At 52.1% G+C, this 23,225-nt stretch overlaps 1 protein-coding gene across 2 annotated transcripts in view; it reads right to left on the bottom strand.

Annotated features, from left to right (window-relative positions):
- The window catches only part of RAB10 (RAB10, member RAS oncogene family), a 45,528-nt gene extending 25,376 nt beyond the window's left edge, over nt 1-20,152 (bottom strand). The window contains exon 1 of one of the 2 annotated variants that reach the window (XM_066314572.1): nt 19,727-20,152. In XM_066314572.1, coding sequence (XP_066170669.1) covers nt 19,727-19,853 — 127 coding nt within the window. In that variant the 5' untranslated portion in view covers nt 19,854-20,152. The remainder of the gene's footprint in view (nt 1-19,726) is intronic. The other variant, XM_066314571.1, reaches the window with a different exon arrangement.
- Between the last annotated feature and the right edge of the window lie 3,073 nt (nt 20,153-23,225).

The following is a 23,225-nucleotide window of genomic DNA, read 5'->3' as shown; positions in this document are numbered from 1 at the left end:
TGAGGCTGTTACTGGGCCCTGTGTAAGCTCTAGGCACATCTGGAGGATTCCAGCTGCACACTGACTGCAGGGATGGCACACCTTGTGCTCCTGGGATCGCTGAGAGTCCTGAGGCCTCACTCCTTCACACTTTTGGAATGGGACAGTTGTTAATTCAGGAGACAGCAGAAATTTCCTTCTGCCTGCCTTTTCATCACTCAACACTGAAATTTCCCAAAAGTGAGGCAGTAAAGACAAGGCTTCTACCTTCCTGTGGCTATCAAAGCACCTGCTTGAGTTGGAGAGGTGCAGGGAGGTGGGATAGTGCAAGGTGTCCCTGCCCATGGCATGGAGCTGAGCTTTAAGGTCCCTTCCAACCCAGAGCAATCCATGATCCATTTTACAACTGAACTTCAATTCCTGCAGAGCTTCAATTCCTGCAGAGCTTCAATTCCTGCAGAACTTCAATTCCTGCAGAACTCCAATTCCTGCAGAACTCCAATTCCTGCAGAGCTTCAATTCCTGCAGAACTCCAATTCCTGCTGAGCTTCAATTCCTGCAGAGCTTCAATTCCTGCAGAGCTTCAATTCCTGCTGAGCTTCAATTCCTGCAGAACTTCAATTCCTGCAGAACTCCAATTCCTGCAGAACTCCAATTCCTGCAGAGCTTCAATTCCTGCTGAGCTTCAATTCCTGCTGAGCTTCAATTCCTGCTGAGCTTCAATTCCTGCAGAACTTCAATTCCTGCAGAACTCCAATTCCTGCAGAACTCCAATTCCTGCAGAGCTTCAATTCCTGCAGAACTCCAATTCCTGCTGAGCTTCAATTCCTGCAGAGCTTCAATTCCTGCAGAGCTTCAATTCCTGCAGAGCTTCAATTCCTGCTGAGCTTCAATTCCTGCCGAACTTCAATTCCTGCAGAACTTCAATTCCTGCTGAACTTCAGTTCCTGCAGAACTTCAATTTTTCAGGTTCTGTGGTGCCCAGGGCTCAGCTCTGAGCTCACAGTCATCACACAGCAGGGACACAAAACAAATCCTTTCCCAAATGGACACCAAGGACAACTTTCAGCCCAAAACCCACAAAACAAGAGTGGGCTGAACAGAGAAAACAAGAAGGATGGGACTGCATAATTATAATTGGACAATTAAACCCCAAAATGCAAATGGACCAAAACTTATTAAAATGTGAGACCTGGTGACTGTTTGTCCATTTTGTGACCATTTTGGGTCCACCTTGGTGCAGCCCTGGCCAGGTTCTTGTCCTGCCCAAGGTGGATCCTAAAGACCTTTTAATAAATCTCCTTTATTCTCTTAGCTCTGTCCAGTCTGCTCCAGCTCAGAGCTCTAAAGGAGATGGAACAAACCCACACTGTCCTCCCCCAGTCCCAACAACTTCTCTAACAGGAGGATCTCTGACCATCAGCACTTTGGGAGGAGTTCTTTCTCAGGAGAAAGCTCCAATAAAACAGCACGAGGAGTCAGGAGGCAAAGCCTCAAAACTCACTCCCTGACAATGAAATTATCCAAAAAGACAGTGATGAGAAAACATGAAATCTTGGGACCACCTGCCTTCTTTTAAACACCACCAGGACCTTCCAGATCCAGATCCTTCCACGAATTCTGCTCGTGCCTTTGCAGGAGGATGCCTCAGCTCCACAGCTCAGCCCACACCCTGCTCCTCTGAGCTCAAACACACTTAATCCCCTGAGCAAACAGCAAAATAACTCAGTAAATCCAGCTCCTGCTCCTCCTCCTTCAGGGGAGAGCCCTGCACACGCAGCTCACCTGCTGGGGGGTGTGTACACTCAATCCCAGCACACACACAGCCCTGGGAGAACACCCATTCCTGCATGGATCCTTCCTACACTTCCACGTGGCCAGGAATTCTTTGAGGAAATAAAATAAAAAAAAAAATAGCATTTCTCCAATGGTTTGGGTGGGAAGGGACATGAAACAAAAAACAACTTATATAAAACTTCTCTTGTCCCACTGCATGATGTGGGCAGGGCCACCTTTCACTGCTCTAGGCGGAAAAGTTTGTGGTTTATCTCCAGGCATCAAAAACCCCCATCCAAGCTGGTTTTGGGCATTGCCAGGGATCCAAGGGCAGCTTCTCTGGGCACTCTGAGCCTTCCCAAGGGGAGTGTTTGGATTCTTTCCCAAGATCCCTGTCCTTTACCCAGGAAAAGCCACTCCCTGTGTGTCCTGGCACTGTGTGTCTGTATAACCCAGCCACGGAGAGCACAGAAACCACCAGGAAGCTGAACATCTGGATGAGACAAACCCACACAAGGAGCTGCTCTAAGGCAGGTTATAAATAACGCAGACACATTCGCAGCCCCTCTGTAGCACAGGTTACTCCCACACGAGTCAGAGGCAGGCAAAAGGCTCTCCAAAGGACTCCAGCTCACGGTACAAACCGCCAGGGGAGTTTCCTCACAGCCTCCCAAGCTGCAGTGACTCAGGACTCCCAGGGCAGGACCTGTCTGACTTGTTGTGACACAGAGCCCTGAGCAGAGCTCGGCTCAGGGAGCCAAAAGGTAATGAACACAGGCAGAGACCCTGGGTGCCAGAAAAAACCCTTTTTGTGACCTAGAGACAGGGCTCTTTGAGGGTATTTTAAAAAATTTTATTCCATTTTCAGTCTCTTGAGAAAGGTGAGACTCCATCAAAATCAGAAGCTAAACTATTTCCTAATTCCAATACATTTTTCGTGGGTTTTTTTGGCCTATCAGCTTTTTGCCACACAATGCTGCTGATGCTTCAAAGCCAATCATCTGTCAGAATCCCCCTCCGTGGGTCTTGCTACAATACATCTTTCATGGTTTTATTTCTCCAAAATATCGAATCTATTTGCAAAGTCATCATTTAAAAACTTGTTTCTAGTGCAATTTCTCTCTCTCAACAACGTCTGTCCTCGACAGACAGAAGAGATCCTCTCCAGGATTCTCTACAAATCCTCTTCCCACACCTGGGATCCCCAGGAGCAGCCCTGGGAACAGCCCAGAGAGGATCAGGCATCACAGTGGATCCTAAAGGCCTTTGAATAAATCTCTGCTTTATTTATATTATTTATTATTTTATTTCTATTATTTATTTTGTTTATAACACTGGAATGGCCTCTTGGCTGTCTTTGCCCTCCTCTCCTCCACCTTCAGCTCCATCATTTCTGACATCCCATCACCAGGAGCGTAACAAAGGTCTGAGGTTTGATGGATTGATGTGTTGGCAAAGCAGAAATTCAGTGAATTCGGGTATTGCACCTCCTTTTTTTCCCAGTGCAGAGTGTGCAAACCAAAGCTGCAGCAGAACTCACTCCTCCTGCTCTGCAAGGTTTCAAGTCGTGACAGCTCTGAATAAAGTCAGCACACACCCCTCATGAAGTAAAATAACACACACCTCGAGCTGGAACCGTGGGGAATGTGCCCTGAGCTCATTCACAGGACAAAATCACAGGAATGGCCACGCTGGAAAAGAGCTAAGATCACCAAGAGAAACCATTCCAGTGGTGTAAGAAAGCTCCACAAGTGGGTAGGAGAAATTCCCTCCTGAAGGTGAAGGTCCTGTCTGGAGCCTGGTTTGGAACAGAGTCAAGAGATTTAATGACTTGAATTCCAGCAGCCACAACTGATGACATGATCAGAGTTAACAGTGGTTTTTTCCCCCCCAAATCCAGTTCCTGGAGCAAACCCTCCCAGCCTCAGTCCATCACCCAAAGGCTCTCTCAGCACCCACTCACCAAACCAGCCCTTGCTCTTCCCCCTGAATTATCACCTGGGTGAACATTCCCAAGGTCAGCAGCCTCCCTCCATCCACATCACCATGTAGCTACACAAAACTGCTTTTCTGGGTAACATTCATGGCAACAACAGAGAAACTCCCACGGGGATGGCTGTATCCAGCTCCTGGGGATGCACAGGAGCTGCAGCATCCTGAGAATGGGTATTTTGTAGAGCAGGTATTGACAACAGGAATTGTGACCAGATGTCACCCTGCAGAGATGACTTAAAGATTCTTATCCAGTGACATTTGCTAACATGAGCGTGTGCATCTTTTAAAAAAAAAACTTATTTAATTCCAGCAGCTATTTTTAGGAATGCAGCAGATTCCTAAAATCCAGAAGGAAGCGCTATTCAGCTTTTAACAGGACGTTTGCTGAAGTCGAGATTCTCAAACCCAAACCCCTCGAGCTCTACCAGCCCCTCTCAGAGATCACCCCTGGCTCAGTCCTGAATCCCCCATTTCTCAGCTCTTTACAAAACTGCCCTTCCAGCACCACTTTCCCCAATCCCACAGCACTCCCAGGGTTGGTGAGGGAAGGCAGGACACGGCACGGGAGCGGCAGCAGCAGCAGCCAGATCGTCTCCTCCCAATTAATCTATTCTTAACGAAGCAGATGACAGTGCTGTGAGACAGGGGTGACCTACATTTCCCCCTCCTGGATGCATCTGAGGGCCTCAGTCACACAGCTCCAGCAGGGGACAGGGAGATGTGATTTGTGCAAACCAGCTCTGACCAGCCCATGGAGGACTGGCTGAATATTCCTTTTGGTGACAAATCCTTCTGGTGACAAATCCTTCTGGTGACAAATCCTTTTGGTGACAAATCCTTTTGGTGACAAATCCAGGACTCTGGTTCTGTCCCCCCCACTCCAAATCCTCCCCAGACAATAGGAGGTTGTTGTTATCCAGTGACCTGGTGCCTGGGAATTCATCCACATCTCCGCTGCTGGAAGAATTTGGGGATTCTCCCAAACTCATCTCGTATCGTCCTAACGACACAAATCCAATTCAGAGATTCCCAGCTGCAGGATTCCCAACTCCAGGAGTGAAGGAGACTTTCCTAAGTGGAAATTCCAATCTGGGAATGCTCCTGGTTGCCATCAAAGCAGCAAAGGAGCTGTGAGATCTCTGCTATTGGCCCTTTGGAGGGAAGCACAGCAAATGTAGGGCAGCAAAATTGTCTCACCGCAAATCTCCCTGAATCCTGCTCCGTGACAGTTTTGGAGATTTGTATTAAAAATCACAAATTACCACCTGAGGTAAGTCACTGCAAAAAGTCAGGCTGCTGCCAAGAATTCTTTAAGAGCGTTTGGCAGCAATATAATAATAAAAAAAAATATTAAAAATACGAAGTGACCAAGGAGACAGAAGTGGTGGGAGCAGCGTGTTCCCCACACAGCACCTCCAGGGGATCTCCACTGCTCAGCACTTCAATTAAAATATTCATCACTCCCAGGAACAATCCCTGAGATCTCCTTTGTTCCACCCTCCAACAAGAAGTCCATTTACCCTGGACTATTACACACTGGATATCTGCAGATGTAAATCCTTTTATCAGCTGAAGGTGACTTTTTTCTTCTAAAAAAATACAGATTTTATCCACACATTTAGGTGTGGGAAGGCCCAGGGCTGTTGGGAAGCAGAGTATCAATCTCCAAGCACCACTGGCCACGTTTGATGGATGGATGACCATGAAAAATGCTGTTCAAACCCGCTCCTGGAGTTAAAATCCAAATTATCAGGAGGTGGGGAAGTCCCTGTGGCACTCCTTGGGAGGGATTTCCAAATGTCTCTTCTTTATTCAGTGATGACACACAGGGTCTTCCAAGAGCTCCACATCAACCTCAAGTTCCAGGTATTTAAATACTGATCTGGACACCCATTACCAGTGATGAATTTGGTACTAATCTTAGCAAATAAATTTCAATTTTTCTGTGAAGTGAAGGTGGCAGCTCCTCCAAGGGAGGAACTAAGGTGTGTGAGCTTAAAAGCATTAGTTAGAGGTGGCAGCCCCCAAAAGAGGGGCAGGAGGGAAAGGACACTCAAGGGACTGAAGTTAAATTAAATCCCCAACAGCTCAACCCGAGCTGTTCACAGGAAGGGATAAGAGCACCCACAGCCACACCTGAGAAACTCAGAATTTTTTTTTGGGTTGGAAAAGCCCTTCAGGATCGACTCCACTCTGTGCCCAGGTCACTGAGTGCCACATCCAGGCCTTCCATGGACACTTCCAGGGCTGGGCACTCCAAACCTCCCTGGCAGCTCCTTCAAATGCTCATTTTTGGGGTTAACAAACACACCCCTGGTGATTCCAGCTGGGACAGTGTGGTTGTCCCACACTCCAGGGACTGCTGAGCATGTCCCACAGCAGCCACCTGCAGTGCCCAGGCCTCAGCCAGTGGGCCAAGGCTTCGTGGCACAATTTTTGATCTGCTGGTTTGATTCCTGAGCCAGCATTCTCTGGATCAGTGCCTGGGCAAAGTCCAGGAGATAACCAGGCTCTGGAGCATTTCCCATAAAATGGAGCATCTCCCAAGTGCTGGGACAGCCACTTCCACCAGCTCAGAATGCCAACAACTGAGGTTCAGAGAGAATTCCAGATTTTTTGGGGGGCTGGAGATCCTCCAGTCCAACCAGAGCCACCTGAAACATCTGCAGAGAGGGAGACTCCACAGTCTCCTTGGGCAGATGTTCCAGGGTTTGGTCACCCTCCGTGGACAATGAGATATTAATTTTAAAGAATTAAGGACTTTAGTTAAAGTAAACGTGGACTTGCTGACGTAGACTCCCCTTTTACATTGAAACTTCCTTTTTTTTAACATAAGCTGGATTTAAGGAACCGATAAATCAGGAGACCTTAATCAATAGACCCCAAGAACACAATGTGATCATAAATCAGAGAGTCTTGAGAAAACAGGATCCAGGTGTCACCAACACTAAAAGGTTAAAAAGGCAAAGCGAGGAAGACGCATCTTACTTCATCATTTTGAGACCCCACCCCCTAAAAAGGACCACCGACCCATTTCAAAGAACAGACTAATTGCTTTTTGGCTAATTACCATACGAAGCGAGAAATGGGATGGAGCAGAGTCATGAATATGCATTTGTGTTTTGGGTATTCCACACTTTTGGACATAAAAAGACCCTGTGATCATCTGTAAATTGTGGTGTGTATTTGGGAGTTTATTACTCTGCCCGGCGTCGTGATAAACACACACTTTATAATTTTAAATGTAATAAACACACACTTTCTAACTTCAAACTGTTAGAGAGTCTTTGTCTGTCAGAGTTGGATATTGGTATTAGATCAATATCCATATTTTTTTAACAAATCAACAGAAGCTCTTCCCACGTGGAGGAGGAACTCCTCGTGTCCCAGTTCCTGGTCATTGCTCCTTGGTGCTGTCACTGGCAGCACTGAGCAGAGTCTGTCACCATCCCCCTTGGAAATATCTGTGTGCACAATCACTGTGGGGTCACACACCACCTACATTGTCACTAAGGTCCCCCGGACCACAGCTTCAACACAAGCAGTTATTTCTTCCAGAAAAAAAAAAAAAAAAAAAAGAAATTTGATCATTTTGTTATTCCGGCAGCTCAACCTTACACAAGGCTCCCACAAACAAAACAAAAAGAAAAGGAACAAAGGAACGATTTTAGTGATGTTTTATGCATTCCAAGAGACAAGAGAGACAATAAGGTTTTTATTCATAAGGTACTAAGGGGGGAAAAAAAAAAAAAAAAGGAAATGAAGCTCTAGCAAGAAACAGAACTTCCTTCAGAGCTGTTCCCATGCAGCAGGAACCTCTGCTCAGTGTCAGTTCATTCCAGGTTTGAGGGCTGATTTAATTCCCTGCCATTCCATCTTTCATTTTCCAACAGACTCAATTATCTCTGCTCCAGGCACCTTCAGCAGTTCCCTGGTTTTTAGGGAGGGCATCACAACGAAGGAGCTGCATCTCCTGATGAATCCCACCAGGTCCCACCGCCCAAATCCCAGCAGGGAAAAGTCTGGCCTCCAGACAGCCCAGTCTGCAATTGGAATTCTACTCTAAACCACCAAGGACATGAATTAAATATGTTCAAGTTCAATTACAGCCCATTAAATCAGTTTTCAGGCATGTCTCACCCTACTTCAGCTATATTTGTTCGCTAGAAAATAAATACAGCACACGAAGCTGCTTTCACACAGCCTGCTATTTATGAAACACAGAATTTGTCACTACTTGCTGCAACGGTAAATTTTGCCCTCCAATGACATAAAAATACAATTCAAGTTAACACTTACCCTGATTAATTTATACTCAGCAGATGGACAAGACAGATAACACATCAATGAAGGGATTCATTCAGAAAAGCAGCAGCTTTAGCAAAGAGGAGGTGCTGAAAGGATTCAGCCACTCGATTCCCTGTCATGGAATCACTGAATCCCAGGATGGGTTGGTTTGGGAAGGATCTCCCAGCTCATCCTTGTTCCATGGGTAGGGACACTTTCCCCTGGGCCAGGATGCTCCAAAAGGGTGAGTTACTGCTGGAAAACCTGTTTGTGTTCTTCCAAGCACAGAAGAAGCCCATTATTTCTGAGAGTGTCCCAAGGCAGGCTGCTCAGTTCTGTCACTGCTGGCACCAGCACTGCCACCCCACATGTGACCTCACATCATCCCTGCTCACAAAGGGCTGGGGACAGGCTGGCAGCCAGCCCTGCCTGGGTGACATTGCCACCAGGGAATGGCTGCTGAAGGACACACCTGTGACCTCCACAGCCTCCAGGACACTGCTGTGTCCAGTTTTTCTGCAGGATGTCCCCTCCAACACTCGATACACTCAACAGGGTGTACCAAAACAGCATGTCACACATCAGAAAAAACCTCTCCTTCACTGACCCCCCTCAGCAGCAGGTTCTGATTTTGGTTTACACCAAGTTCTAGGGGTCTGTAAGGTAATTCCTACACCCCAGGGATGGCACAATGTGACCATGAGAGATCCTGCAGCTCTTGGAGGTCAAGTGTTGGAGCACCAGATGTTTCCACACAAGCTCTAAGTTCTCCAGAACTGAGGAGTGGCAGAGCTCTCAAGTTCATCAGCAGGGAAAAACCTTGAAATAAAAGCTCGTTGTTATGATATTGCCCCAAAGCATCACATTTATCAGGAAGTTTTATCACCTTTTTTTAGCTGTTATTGATATTGGAACAGCCTCATTAAACTCACAGAATAAAAAAAAAAAAAAAGCCTGATAAACAGGAATCATGTGCCTTGAAACTGTGGCAACAAGTGGAAGAATCTCACACAACACACTTAGAATCAAAATTTCTTGCTACCCAAAACATTGCCATCTCCTGAGGCAGCACTGGAGGCCGAGCCTCATTTGGAGTTTTCAGTTTGTTGCATTCTACAGGAAGGTTCCCAGAACCTCAGAGTGGTTTGGGTGGGAAGGGACCTCAAAATTCATCCAGTGTCACCCTCTGCCATGGCAGGGACACTTCCCACTGCCCCAGGGTCACCTGCCACTGCCCCAGGGTCACCTCCCACTGTCCCAGGGACACCTCCCACTGCCCCAGTGTCACCTCCCACTGTCCCAGGGTCACCTCCCACTGTCCCAGGGTCACCTCCCACTGTCCCAGGGGCTCCAACCCCAGTGTCCAGCCTGGCCTTGGGCACTGCCAGGGATCCAGGGGCAGCCCCAGCTGCTCTGGGCACCCTGTGCCAGCCCTGCCCACCCTGCCAGGGAACAATTCCTGCCCCAGAGCCCATCCAGCCCTGCCCTGGGCACTGGGAAGCCATTCCCTGTGTCCTGTCCCTGCAGCCCTTGTCCCCAGTCCCTCTGCAGCTCTCCTGGAGCCCCTTTAGGCTCTGGTGCTGAGGACAAAAGGAGGCCAACACTGATTGTAACAGGGAAAACTTGATCTGGCTATTGGGGAACAGTGGTGCTGCAGGTGGTGTGTGACTGGAGCAGAAATGCACAGAGGTGCTGCTGCCGCCACTGCAGCCCTCAGAGAACCCAAACTAACACAGCTCTGCTGGGAGGTGCCAGCCACAAAATCTGTGCTCCAGGGGCTGCCTCAGCCTTGCTGCTGCTCCTGGGTGCCAGCACAGGAGCTGAGGTGGGGAGAGCCCATTTCCCTGAGCTGCTCTGGATTCCATCCAAAGCCCTGCAGCCAGGAAAAGAGATTCCTGCTGGATGAGGTCTCCTTATGATCCTCAGAGCTTCTGATAGTGGCCACCAGTTTTGAGTGAGCTTCTAACCCTGCAGCTGAGTGAGAGGCAGAAGGAGCAGGGGACAGAGGTGGGGTGAGAAGCTCTGCTCTGAGCCAGTGCAGGTGCTGTCAGAGGTGACACAGGGGCTGTCAGAGGTGACACAGGGGCTGTCAGCACTGTGGTTTAGCACCCTGAGACCAAACTGCTCCAGCTGCTGGCAGAGCTCTGCTGCAACCTCAGCCCTTTTCCTGTGGAGCCTGATGATGTTCTCTGACACAGTCTGTGCTTGGACTGGAGCTTGGAACAACCTGGGACAAAGGAAAGTGTCCCCTGCCCAGGGCAGGGTGTGGAATAAGAGGAACTTAAATGTTCCTTCCAACCCAATCCATTCTGGCATTCCATGACCCAAACCCAGGCAGCTCCATCTTCTTGCTGTATGGCTGGGTCAAGGTCTTGGGCACAAGGGGACACATCTCTGAGGCTGGGGACACTGCCCTGGGGCTGGGGACACCGCCCTGGGGCTGGGGACACCGCCCTGGGGCTGGGGACACTGCCAGTCTAATGCTGTTGCAGGTGGAGTTTCTGAGCCCCTGTGACAGAACACACAACATTTCTGCTCACTGAAACAGGAATGAGATGCAGCAGACTTCCTAGAGAACTGAAATTCCTGGGCCACGCTGTCCTGGACACACCAAGAGGAAGCACAAATCCCTGAACTAGACACGAGTTGCCTCTGCTTTCACCAGAGAGTTGTGTAACTAAAATAATTAACGAAGTAATTTTGTTGTTTACTGGGAAGATCAAAAAGTCCCTGGAGAGGAAAGCACTTCCCAGCACATTCCAGGGATGAGGAGCACTGGAGGGACTCCTGTGACCAGCAATGAGACATCCCTGCTGAGGCTCCACACCTCAAGTGACAGTGGCACTGCAGTAACAACGGTGCAGTGCCCTCAGGGAAGTCACCTGCCAGGGGGATTTTTGGTGGTGAGGAACAACAGGGACACCTGGCACATGAATAAGAGCTCAGTTCCTGTGTCCAGGTGCCCAAAGTCAGTAACTGAGCACCTGAAAGGAAATGGAAAATCACAAGATGACAATGCTGGTGAGACCCACTCAAGATAAAACCATCCCAGGGGCAGGAATAACTGATTTGGGACCAGGTACAACGTGTTGTCAGGAAACAGAGGCAAGTTTCCTCTTACAAGCTGCAGATGAGCCATGACAGAGGCCAGCTTTCCTGAACTTCTCACAAATCCAGTGTGTGTGGATTTATGGAAAGCTGGATTTACCCTGACCCAGCTCAGGTCTGCCATCCACCTGGACACGCCGAGGTGACACCTGAACTGACCAGAGCACCACCCAGCTTTGGAGCCACGGCTTTTAAGGGTTCTGAAGGTCAGATCTCAACCTCCCCAAGCACGATGCTGACCCCAGCCCCTCAAGGACCAAAGGAACTCCCAGCACACAGCAGCATGCCACACCACAGGCATGGTTTTGGGCAAAGACCATCTCCAGCACTCCTCCTACTCCAACAACACCTTCAGTGAATCCAACCAGTTTCAGAAGCATCCCTGAGGAGTTAAAGCTGTACAGGTATGGATATAACTGGGCTAATTCCATACCCACGGGCTCTCAAGCAAGCAGGGATCTCTCCAGGAGCATTAAGTCACATTTTGGAAATGCAAGGCACAAACCGGCTGTTTCTCCTGCAGGTTACAGAGAACAGTCACAACCCCAGTGGGAGAGAAAGCCTGGAGTTGTTTTAGCTACAGAACAGAAGCAAAACACGCAGAGACTTTAGTTCAACCCACACAAGACTTGTGCAGTCAAACCCACACAGAAAGGAAAACCCACACAGCTGAGCTGCACCGAAACACCAGACGTTCAAGACAACTTGCAAGAGCAGCTCTGGTCTCTTCCCTCTTCTCCAGGGCCAGCCAGAGAATTCCCTCAGCACCAGGAATGTGCCAAGCTGGTTTTTCACAAAGCATTTCTGAAGTACCTTACCCCCCTCACAAGAGTTACACAGAAATCCTTCTCTGCTTTGTGCCGTCAAAAAAATCGCGGAGCTGCCACTGGCAGAGGATCTGTGCAAGCTGCTCTGCTCCTGGGTCCTGTCTGGGCCTTTCTCAAGCTCAGGTGGGATGAATTTTGCTGGCAGAGCAGCTCTCTGCCAGCCACCATCCTTCTGGAGGTTCTCCAGGCCAGGAACAGGCAGGGACACGCTGGTTTTCCACGGCCCAGGGAGGAGGAGCAGGGACAGGGAGTGGAACCTGCCAAGGTAAAAAACCCCTCACAGGCAGCACTGCTGGACTACAACATCTGCCTAAAAGCCTTGCAGTCAGGCTGGATTCTTCCTATCTTCTAATGAGGTTTTCATCAATAGGTTGCAAATCGATCTCGTAATTAAATATCAGTATTGATCTAAGAGTGGGGGAGATCAAGTGTTTTCTCAGGATAAAGAGAATTGTTGAATCACAGGATGGTTTGGGTGGGAAGGACCTTAAAGCTCAGCCCATTTCACATCCTGCTATGTGCAGGAACACCTTTTATTATCCCAAGGTGCTCCAAATCCAACCTGGCCTTGGGCAGTTCCAGGGATGCAGGGAAACCTGTGCCAGGGCTGCCCACCCTCACAGGGAAGAAAATCTTCTGCAAGAGCATCACAGATTTTCTTTTGAAAGACATAAACCAAGGAGTCGAGAGGAAATCACTTCTCTGCATCCCCCAGTTGTGTTTAGCACTCAACAAGACACTCAAAACTAATCACTGGCTACTTAAAACCAAGGCAGTGTTCCAGTTTATGAGTTCATGGACAAGTCTCTACCAACACCAAGAGACATTTTGTTTGGCCTCTGAAAACTTCCTGCAGCCTGTCACAAGGAGCTACAGGCCTCTGCTCCAAATCTGAACACACATTATCCCAGAAAACATCAGTGACTTCCCAACTCCTCATCTCTGCTGCTGCTCAGCACGTTTGGGGAGCAGCTGCCCGTGAGTCTGAGCTGCCAGCACAGGATTGTCCCCAAGGAAGCAGCTCTGCAGTGTCCATGTCCCTCCTGGAGCAGCTCTGCCCCAGGCACCCACAGCAGCAGGAGAGGAGCCAGCCCAGTTTGGGTTTGTCTCATCCTGCGAGCAGGGAAAGCCAAGGGGGTTGTTAATGTGGAACTGCAACCAGAAAGGGAATTTTCACCTCGAGAGCCCCTGTGCTGGGACACCTCCAGTGCTGGGGACAGCTCTGGGCTCCTCCTGACAAGAGACACCTGCAGGGGCTGGGGAAGGGACTGGAGCCCCAGGAGAGGCTGAGGGGCTGGAAAGGGGCTGAGCCTGGAGAAAAGGAGCTCAGGAGGGACCTTGTGGCTCTGCACAACTCCCTGCCAGGAGGGGACAGCCAGCGGGGCTCGGGCTCTGCTCCCAGGGCACAGGGACAGGACAAGGGGAGATGGCCTCAGGCTGGGCCAGGGCAGGCTCAGGGGGGACAGCAGCAGGAATTTCCCCATGGAAAGGCTGCTCAGGCCTTGGGGGAAGTTTGGATCCCCATCCCTGGAGTGTCCCAGGAATCCCTGGAGGTGACACTCAGCGCTCTGGGGACAAGGTGAGGATCACTCCCAGCTTGGACTGGCTGGGAGGACTCTTGCAGCCTCCATGATCCTGGAATTCTGAGTACAAACACCACCTCCTCTGCTGTCTCCAAGCCCCTGCTGCCCTGTCACTCCACCAGCACAGATCTGGAGGATAAGCAAGGAGCCCCATCAGGGAACTGATCCAGCTCAGCTGAAAAAACAGCCACGTTACACAAAGAAGTTTCCAGCCAGCTCAGTTCCTCAGCTCCTCACCACAGCCAGCCCCAGCTTCTCATCAGCTCTGGGAGGCGTGTGCAAAAACTGCTGCTCATTATTCACGTGAGAAAAAATAAAAAAAAATCCCCCAAAACTCGCACACAGAACACCCCATGAAACAAAACCAAAAGCAAACCACCCTCCTGACACAGTATCACACAAGCCCAGCTCCCTCTGTAACTCTTCTCCTGGCTGTCCCAGCAGGGAGAGGAGAGGACAACCCCTCTGCAGGTCAAACAATACCTGTCCAACCTCCAGAGCTAAGAGCTGAGGGGTTCCAGAGCTCCAGCCTGCATCCAGAGCACAGCATCCAACTCCCAGCTCCACGTTCACTTCCATTTTCTGCTTTCATTCTGAACCCACTCATCTTTTCCCCTCCAGAATTCCCCTGGCAGCCAGTTCTGCAGCACAGCCACCTCCAAGTGGAAATGACCCTGGCTTCTCCTGCTGCCCGAGGGGCAGGAGTTGGGATCAAGGGGCTTTTTGCTGGGCCAGGGTTTAGTGGGATTTTCCTTTGGTTAATTTATCTGCTCCGTGTCAGGAGTCAGAAGCAGACTGAGCCCACAACATGAACACAACTCACAGTTCCTGCTGCTGCTCCTGTAGGGAGGATACAAAAAAAAAATAAAATAAAAAATCAGGGATACAATCATGGAATGCTTTGGGTGGGAAAAGCTTATCCCATTTCACTCCACTGCCATGGGCAGAGAGATTTTTCACGTTGCTCCAAGTCCTGCCCAGCCTGGGCTGGAACACTTCCAGGGATGGGACATCCACAGCTTCTGGGAACAGGGAAAGCAGCACTTCCAACTGTTGCAGTAACCCTTTTTTCATTTGAATCCTGAAATTATTTGGTTTTCAGACTTCATTGCAATCCCCTGCACAGCAACAGCATCTTCACCATTCCAACCACCACCAGTTTCCTAAAATCTGGCAAGTTTTTCCCCATTCTTTACCTGGGGGATGCTTCCTTCTGTCTGACATTAATATGTCACAATTCTGAGTGAAAAAATTCTCCCAGGACGCACAAAAAATTTGGATTTAACACTTGAGGGCTCATTTTTAAAAACTTCACTGCTTCAATGTGCCAATATGAAGCCATTTGAAAGCAAGTGGTTCCAAGTCAAACCAGCTTCTAACAAAAGCAAAAGAAATAATTAAAAAAAACAATAATTAATCCAAATAGTTCTTCTGAACTTTCACTTTTAAAGTAACAGTTTTGCACGCTCCTAGCACAGCTTTGGTTGTGTTCAAAACAACCCAGACCTCAAAAATCAGTGTTTTTTTTAATCTCTGGATTTGTAGATTTGCAGCCAGGTGAGTAAAGCTCAGGAATACAACACACAACTGGCACTTCCAGGAGGAACTGAGCTCCAAGGAAGTTTTACCTCCATCAGGAGCAGTGGGAGGGAACCTCCCAATACTCACACACCCTTTGTTCTCCTGAGCTGGAAAGGAGATTTCATGGGAAAACTTTTTTTTTTTTTTGTGACTCATCTTCATTTGCATTGGACTTAGTCAGACAACAGTGATTACATGCTTAGGCTCAGTTCTGGCTTAAAAAATTCAGATTTTTCAGCAGCCAGAAGAGTTTCCCCTCCTTCCCTCCTTTACCTGTTCCCAGGTGCCAAAGGCTGGGCCCTGAGGAGCTCCACCAAATGTGCACAGCTCCTTTCTGGATCCTTCAGCCACAGCTCACTTCAAACCACCACCAACCTGACACACTGAACGCCAATAAAAAAGATATTAAAAATGAAGATCTCAAGGATACGCTGCCTGGAAGTTACTCACCCTAATGTTTTTAATATTTGAAATAAAGACAATTTGCTGGTGGTAAGAGCTGCAGCAGGGAGAGCACTAAAATGAGGAGCTCTCACCCAGCCAGGAACATCCCTAGAGCAAGACTGACAAGTGACCACAATCCTCAAAACCAAATACCATAAAAAGGAGTTTTGCACGGGAAAACGGCCGAAGAACAGTTAAATTTAAAAGTTTTGTGATGGATTAAACCTTCCAAGATCCATTCCTTTTTGTACCTGCAAAGAGCAGGGCAGTGCTGGAGGCTGAGGCCCTGCTCCCTCCAGGGAGGTGAGCATGACTCTGGGATTTCTGGCAGAAATGCCATCTGGAATATTTATAGCGCCCGAGATGGGGCAGTGAAATCACTCACTCGGGCACCTGGGCACATCCAGGAGCTTAACTGCTGCTTTAGCAGGAAATATTAGATTGGAGTGACTCAAAGGCAAAGTGAGAGGATGGCAAATGACGGGGACAGGGAGTTAGATCCCAGCAGGAGCAGGATTAGCCAACGGGCAAAGGTGAAATGTGAGGAGAACAGGAGTTACCACTGTGAAGCAGAAATGTTCTGTTCGTGTGTCTTCCCTCACATCTCACCCAGAGCTTTGGTTTTAGAGATTTAAAACCTTAAAACCTCTTCCCCAAGCATGCTCCTTAGACAGAGACCAGTTCCAATATTCCCAGAGATCTTTCTTTTCCTTACAAATTAAAGCCTGAGAGTTCTAGTGCTTGAAGGGAAGCTACAGAAGAGCTGCAGAGGGACTGGGGACAAGGGCTGCAGGGACAGGACACAGGGAATGGCTTCTGGGATGGGATCTGGGGCAGGAATTGTTCCCTGGCAGGGTGGGCAGGGCTGGCACAGGGTGCCCAGAGCAGCTGGGGCTGCCCCTGGATCCCTGGCAGTGCCCAAGGCCAGGCTGGACACTGGGGTTGGAGCCCCTGGGACAGTGGGAGGCGACCCTGGGGCAGTGGGAGGTGACCCTGCCATGGCAGGGGTGACACTGGGTGGGATTTAGGATCCTGTCCATGGCAGGAGTGGCACTGGGTGGGATTTAGAGTCCTTTCCATGGCACAGGGGTGGCACTGGGTGGGATTTAAGATCCTTTCCATGGTAGGGGTGGCACTGGGTGGGATTTAAGATCCTTTCATGGCAGGGGTGGCACTGGGTGGGATTTAGGGTCCTGTCCATGGCACAGGGGTGGCACTGGGTGGGATTTAGGGTCCTGTCCATGGCACAGGGGTGGCACTGGGTGGGATTTAGGGTCCTGTCCATGGCACAGGGGTGGCACTGGGTGGGATTTAGGGTCCTGTCCATGGCACAGGGGTGGCACTGGGTGGGATTTAGGGTCCTGTCCATGGCACAGGGGTAGCACTGGGTGGGATTTAGGGTCCTGTCCATGGCACAGGGGTGACACTGGGTGGGATTTAGGATCCTGTCCATGGCACAGGGGTGACACTGGGTGGGATTTAGGGTCCTGTCCATGGCACAGGGGTGACACTGGGTGGGATTTAGGGTCCTGTCCATGGCACAGGGGTAGCACTGGGTGGGATTTAGGGTCCTTTCCATGGCAGGGGTGGCACTGGGTGGGATTTAGGATCCTTTCCATGGCACAGGGGTGGCACTGGGTGGGATTTAGGGTCCTGTCCATGGCACAGGGGTGACACTGGGTGGGATTTAGGGTCCTGTCCATGGCACAGGGGTGGCCCTGGGTGGGCTCTGAGGTCCCTTCCCACCCAAACCACTCTGGGATTCCACGAACCACTCCCTGCCTCCAGCCCCCAGCAACCACTCCAGGATATCTCACACGTATCCCAGGCTGCTGGTGGAGCTCTGAGCAAACCCAGAGGCAGGGATCAGAGCTGCTGGGGTTATTCAAACACAGGAGAGCCTCAGCCAAGGATCCAGTCACCCACTGTGTACACAAGGGCTTTGCAAACCACATTTCCTCGTTGCTACAGGTCAAACACCCCACCGCAGGTTTTCCCCGAAACTCTCTGCTCTTCCAGCTCCAAAACCAAGCAGAGCTGGGATTTCCCAGAGCAGGGATGTCCATGGAAAGCCCCTCTCCAGGCTCCTGGAGTGTCACTAGCCTGGGGGCAGTGTGACAGGCTCCTGTCACCTGTGGGAATTTGAAATCCCATTTTCAGCCACATCGCTGCAGCAGCTGGAATAACGCAGAGAGAATGGAGTGGACCTGGATAACTCAGGGATTTGGATTTTTCCCTCATGGATGGGCTGTTTCCCCAAGGTGTTAATGGAGAGGTTCCCTTTCAGCTGTCTGCACAGGACACCTCCCTGCAGGTTTCCACATCAGTTCATGGAAAGACTATGGGAACGACACATTTAAAGCATCTTTGAGCAGTTCAACACCACATAAAAAAATCGATTTGTACCCCAACACCTGCCAAACCCCACGGTGAAGACACAAACCTGACACACCAAATAGTAACCAAAGGGTGTACACACAGCTGCTACCATCACCAGAACTTCAGCTCAGAATTCAGGGGATAAAAAAAAAACACCTCTTCCTGCCAGTTCAGGCACTCCAGAAACAAACAGCCCCTGGTGTGACTGGTGAGAAACACTCCCAAAATCAGCACGTGCACAGCTCGGTGCTACTCCTCTTGAAGGCCCCAAAACTGCAGAGTCAGACCAACAATTAATGCTCATCACCGAATTCCTAATTATTAAAAGCACGAGTTGTCCGGAGCCACCGTGCGCCCGCTGACTCCTCAACTATGACGTTGACTATTTTTAACTCTGGGCATTGGAATAAACCTTCCCAACGAGCTCCAAAGGCAAGGAATGTCATGTGATCCCAGCGAGGAGCTGCCAGGCAGGGCCAAAATACACCCTGGCCACAGCAGCAAACCCGTGTGGCCTCCCAGAGCCACGGCGAGGGAAAACATCGACAACTCTCTCCCAGTCCCCCCCAAAAAAATTCAGCCAAACCAGGAGTTGAGACCCTAAGAGGTTTTAGGGTCTTCTCCACACTTAGTTGTGCCAAAGATACTTTCTTTCACTTTGAATTTCCCAAGCCTCGCTTAAGAGGGTGTTTTTAAGTGTTAACAGACTCCGGTGCAATTTTTGGGTGATGTTTCAACACGGAGGAGGAAGTGCACGGGGGTGAACTCACACCCAGCCCTAAGATCTACACTGACACTTCAGGTTCTCTCAGTGAACAGCTGCTTGACCGGTGATTTAAGGGATTTATAGCAAACACATAACTCAGATCCAGTTCAATCCCTACAATATCATTTTTTTTAATCCAGATATGGATATCAGCACGCCTTACACTAGTGAGTGCTGCAAGAAAGCTGAGACAGGAATTACCCCGAATTTCCAGAGCCAGTCACCAAGAAGGTGAGAAGCTGCTGACTGAACTCTTCATCTGCAAAACAAGACGTTCGAGAGGAGGCAAACGAAATCCTGTGATACCCAGGATACTGGGTATCCCACGGCACGGAAAAGGCAAAGCCACTTTCACCATGTCACAGCGGCTCAGGAGCTGCTCTGCGAGGAAAGGAGTGACAGGAGACCGGCCAAAAGGGGGAGAAGGACAGTTTTGTCGGGCGAGAAAACACACCCCACCCACGAGCGCGATGGTTTCTGAGCCACATCCACGGGGGACCGGGGATCCTGCGGGGATTAACGCTGATGGAAGGGACCAGGCGGGGGACAAGCCGCCAGCGCTGCCACCGCGGGGGGAACAGCGAGGGTCGCTCAGGGTCACCCAGAAGCGTGGTGACACCCAACCCAACCCAACCCAACCCAAGCCAACCCAACCCTGCAGCCGCGTCCTGCGCCACGGCACCGGGACGGGGTGGGGACACAACGGGTGACACGGGAATGGGGTGACACAGGAAGGTCCTGGAGGGACACAAGCGTGTCCCTGGGGAGGGTATAGGAGTGGGGTATGAGGGTGACACAAACACGGAGCTGGGGAGAAAGGATTCTCGATGGGTCCCCAAGGGGCTGGCGATAATCCAGGGGATCCCTGGGAAGGAGCGGGGTGACACGGGTGAACACCGAGGGTGACACACACACACACACACGGAGCTGGGTGGGGGGGGATTACAGCGGCGACCCCGCTGGGAGGAAACCGAAAAAAAACCAAAAAAAATCGCACTGACCGATGGTGGAGATGAAGGTGGTGTTGAAGGCATCGTCGGAGAAGCGGAAGAGCACGCAGGTCTTGCCGACCCCCGAGTCCCCGATGAGCAGCAGCTTGAAGAGCAGGTCGTAGGTTTTCTTCGCCATGAGGGGAGGGCGCGGCGGCCGCCGCCGGCCCTCCTCACCGCCTCCTTCAGCGGGCCCGGCCGCTCCCGAGGGCGGCGGCGACGGCGGAGGATGAGGGCGAGGAGGAAGAGAGCGACGACGACGAGGAGGAGAAGGAGGAGGAGGAGAAGGAGGGGGCCCACAAAATGGCTTCCTGTGGCGGGGCGGCCTCGAGCGCGGCCCGCGGCTCCTCACGGGGAGGCGGCGGCGCCCGCCCACATAACCCCGCGCTGCTCCCGGCTCCGCTCGGCTCGCTGGGCCCCGCTCCGCCCCGCTTTTTCCCGGTTCTCCCGCCGGGGCTCTCCCTCAGAGGCGCTGCCGAGGCTGCGCGCGCCGCCTCCCCCGCCTTCGCGCAGCGCGCAGGCGCGCCGGGGGCGCGCACGCCGCTCTGACGTCACCCGCACCGCCCGGTGACGTCACCGCGCGGCCTAGGAGCCCGAGTTGGCTTGTGGGGCTTGCCAGGAGCGGAAAATGGCGTGGGGTAGAACGGGGCTAAGCGCTGGTGCTGCACCGGAGTAGGAACAAACCCTCGGCTGGATCCAGGCTGCGGAGGAGCAGAGGGACAGCAGCTCTGGGCAGGACTTGGGGTGTTGGTTGGTGGCTGAGGGGCTGCACGTGCCCTGGCCCTGATCCCCCAGCGTGGGCAGCAGAGATGGAGGGCATTCTGCCCCTTTGCCCCTGTGCTCAGGTGAGAGCCCACCTGCAGAGCTGCCGCAGCCCTGGGGACAACAGCACAAGGAGCTGGAACTGCTGGAGAGAGTCCAGAGGAATGCACGGAGCTAAAGAGCACCTAGAGAGCAGGAGGTGCTCACCTGGAGAAGGGAAGGCTCCAGGGAGAGCTCCGAGCCCCTGGCAGGGCCTAAAGGGGCTCCAGGAGAGCTGCAGAGGGACTGGGGACAAGGACAGGACCCAGGGAATGGCTCCCTACACAAAGAGCAGGGAGAGATGGCATTTTTGGGCCCAGCCCTCCGACATTCCTCGCTCTGCCCCGCTCCCTCCCCGCGGCTCCGCACAACCCCCGAGTGATGACGTCACCAGCGGCCGCGCGAACCCGGCGGCCCCGCCCTTGCGCCGGCGGAAGCCCCGCCCCCTCCGTGCGGTCTCCGTGCTCCCATTGGCTGTTCTCGCCTCCTCCCCCTGCCGGCGGAGTGACGTCATGGCGGGGGGCGGAGCGCGGGCGGGGCAGGAGGCGCCCCCTGGCGGCGCAGGCGTGAGGGGGCAGAGAGGCCTGAGGGGATGGCGGCGGGAGCGGCGCTGGAAACCGGAGACTGCGGGGATTGTGGAAAGGTTTGGGTGGGAAGGGACATCAAAGCCTATCCAGTGTCACCCCCTGCCATGGCAGGGACACCTCCCACTGTCCCAGTGTCACCTCCCACTGTCCCAGGGTCACCTCCCACTGTCCCAGGTGCTCCAACCCCAGTGTCCAGCCTGGCCTTGGGCACTGCCAGGGATCCAGGGGCAGCCCCAGCTGCTCTGGGCACCCTGTGCCAGCCCTGCCCACCCTGCCAGGGAACAATTCCTGCCCCAGAGCTCATCCAGCCCTGCCCTGGGCACTGGGAAGCCATTCCCTGTGTCCTGTCCCTGCAGCCCTTGTCCCCAGTCCCTCTGCAGCTCTCCTGGAGCCCCTTTAGGCCCTGGAAGATGCTCTGAGCTCTCCCTGGAGCCTTCTCCTGTCCAGGTGAGCACCCCCAGCTCTCCCAGCCTGGCTCCAGAGCTGCTCCATCCCTCTGGCACCTCAGTGCCTCCTCTGGACTCTCTGCAGCAGCTCCAGGTTGTCACCCTGATTTTCAGCCTTCCGATGTGTTTTTATTCTTAGACTGGAGCTTTCTGACCCACGGAACAAAACTAAAGGCTGATGTGTTGTAAATGTGCATTCCTTCCAGGGGGAAAGGCAAACTGAGACTTCTGAGTTGGCCACTAGGGACAGAGAGGTGTTCCTCTCATCCCCCAGTCCCTGAACAATTCCCAAACCCTATAAAAACCCCAAATCAGAATGAACTTTCTCTCCTCACTTCTCTCGACTTGACGAGTGAGGATCTTTTTGTGCCCTGATTGTGACAGCAGCTCCTCGTGCTGCTGTCCCCAGGGCTGGGGCAGCTCTGCAGGTGAGGGCTCACCTGAGCACAGGGGCACAATGTCCCCTCCCTGCTGCCCACACTGGGATATTAGCCCAGGATTGGGAGATTTCACACAGCCAGAGTGTGTCCAGCCTCTCATCCAGCAGCATTCCCAGGATGAGCTGGAGGGGATGGCTCTGGTGCTGACTCAGCACGAGGACCTCCTGCACCTGATGTGTTTGCAGTGGAGACTGTGGAAACCAGGACATGAGGAATTCTCTCACCTCTCCTGCTCTTCCCACACAGGGGAGCAAACTTTCTTGCAAGAGCCATGCTGTGGAGCCACCACTGAAGGCACTGGATAATCTGGAGACTCCCCATCGCAGGTTCTGCACAGGCCTCTCACGCTGAATCTGAAACTGTCCCGTGGTATGATCCAGCTTTTTGCCAACTGCAGTTTGCTCTCATAATTAAGTATCCTGCTATCAATAATTTCCCACTGTTTGCAGGATGAGTTAACTCATGAGGGGTTGAAAGGTTGGAAAAGGCTCTGGGGGAGCTGTGCTAGTGGCTGGACAGGAGCCAAGGTGTGCCCAGGTGGGGAAAAGGCCACTGTCAGCTCTGGGGTGGCAGCAGGGCCACCTGTCCCCTGTGCTGGCACTGCTGGGACACCTCCAGTGCTGGGGACAGCTCTGGGCCCCTCCTGACAAGGGACACCTACAGGAGCTGGGGAAGGGACTGGAGCCCCAGGAGAGGGTGAGGAGCTGGAAAGGGGCTGAGGCTGGAGAAAAGGAGCTCAGGAGGGACCTTGTGGCTCTGCACAACTCCCTGCCAGGAGGGGACAGCCAGGGGGGCTCGGGCTCTGCTCCCAGGGCACAGGGACAGGACAAGGGGAGATGGCCTCAGGCTGGGCCAGGGCAGGCTCAGGGGGGACAGCAGCAGGAATTTCCCCAGGGAAAGGCTGCTCAGGCCTTGGCAGTGCCCAGGGAGGGTTGGATCCCCATCCCTGGAGTGTCCCAGGAATCCCTGGAGGTGGCCCTCAGCGCTCTGGGGACAGGGTGGGGATCGGTGACAGGTTGGATTGGAAGGTCTGGGAGCTCTTTCCCAACCTCAGGGACTCTGTGGAAAGGTTTCCCACGGGCCGTGCCCCATCCCCAGGCCCAGCTCTGAGCACAGAGCAGGGTGTGTGCCCTGGCTGTGCTGTGCTGGGTGTGCAGGCAGAGCTGGCCCCGCTGGCAGGGGGCACAGTGGCCTCTGTCCCTGTCCCTGTCCCAGCAGCAGCCCCAGTGCTGACACA

The sequence above is a fragment of the Sylvia atricapilla genome, chromosome 3, assembly GCF_009819655.1.
Source record: "Sylvia atricapilla isolate bSylAtr1 chromosome 3, bSylAtr1.pri, whole genome shotgun sequence".
NCBI lineage: Eukaryota > Metazoa > Chordata > Aves > Passeriformes > Sylviidae > Sylvia > Sylvia atricapilla.
This window is presented reverse-complemented; position numbering and strand designations above follow the sequence as displayed.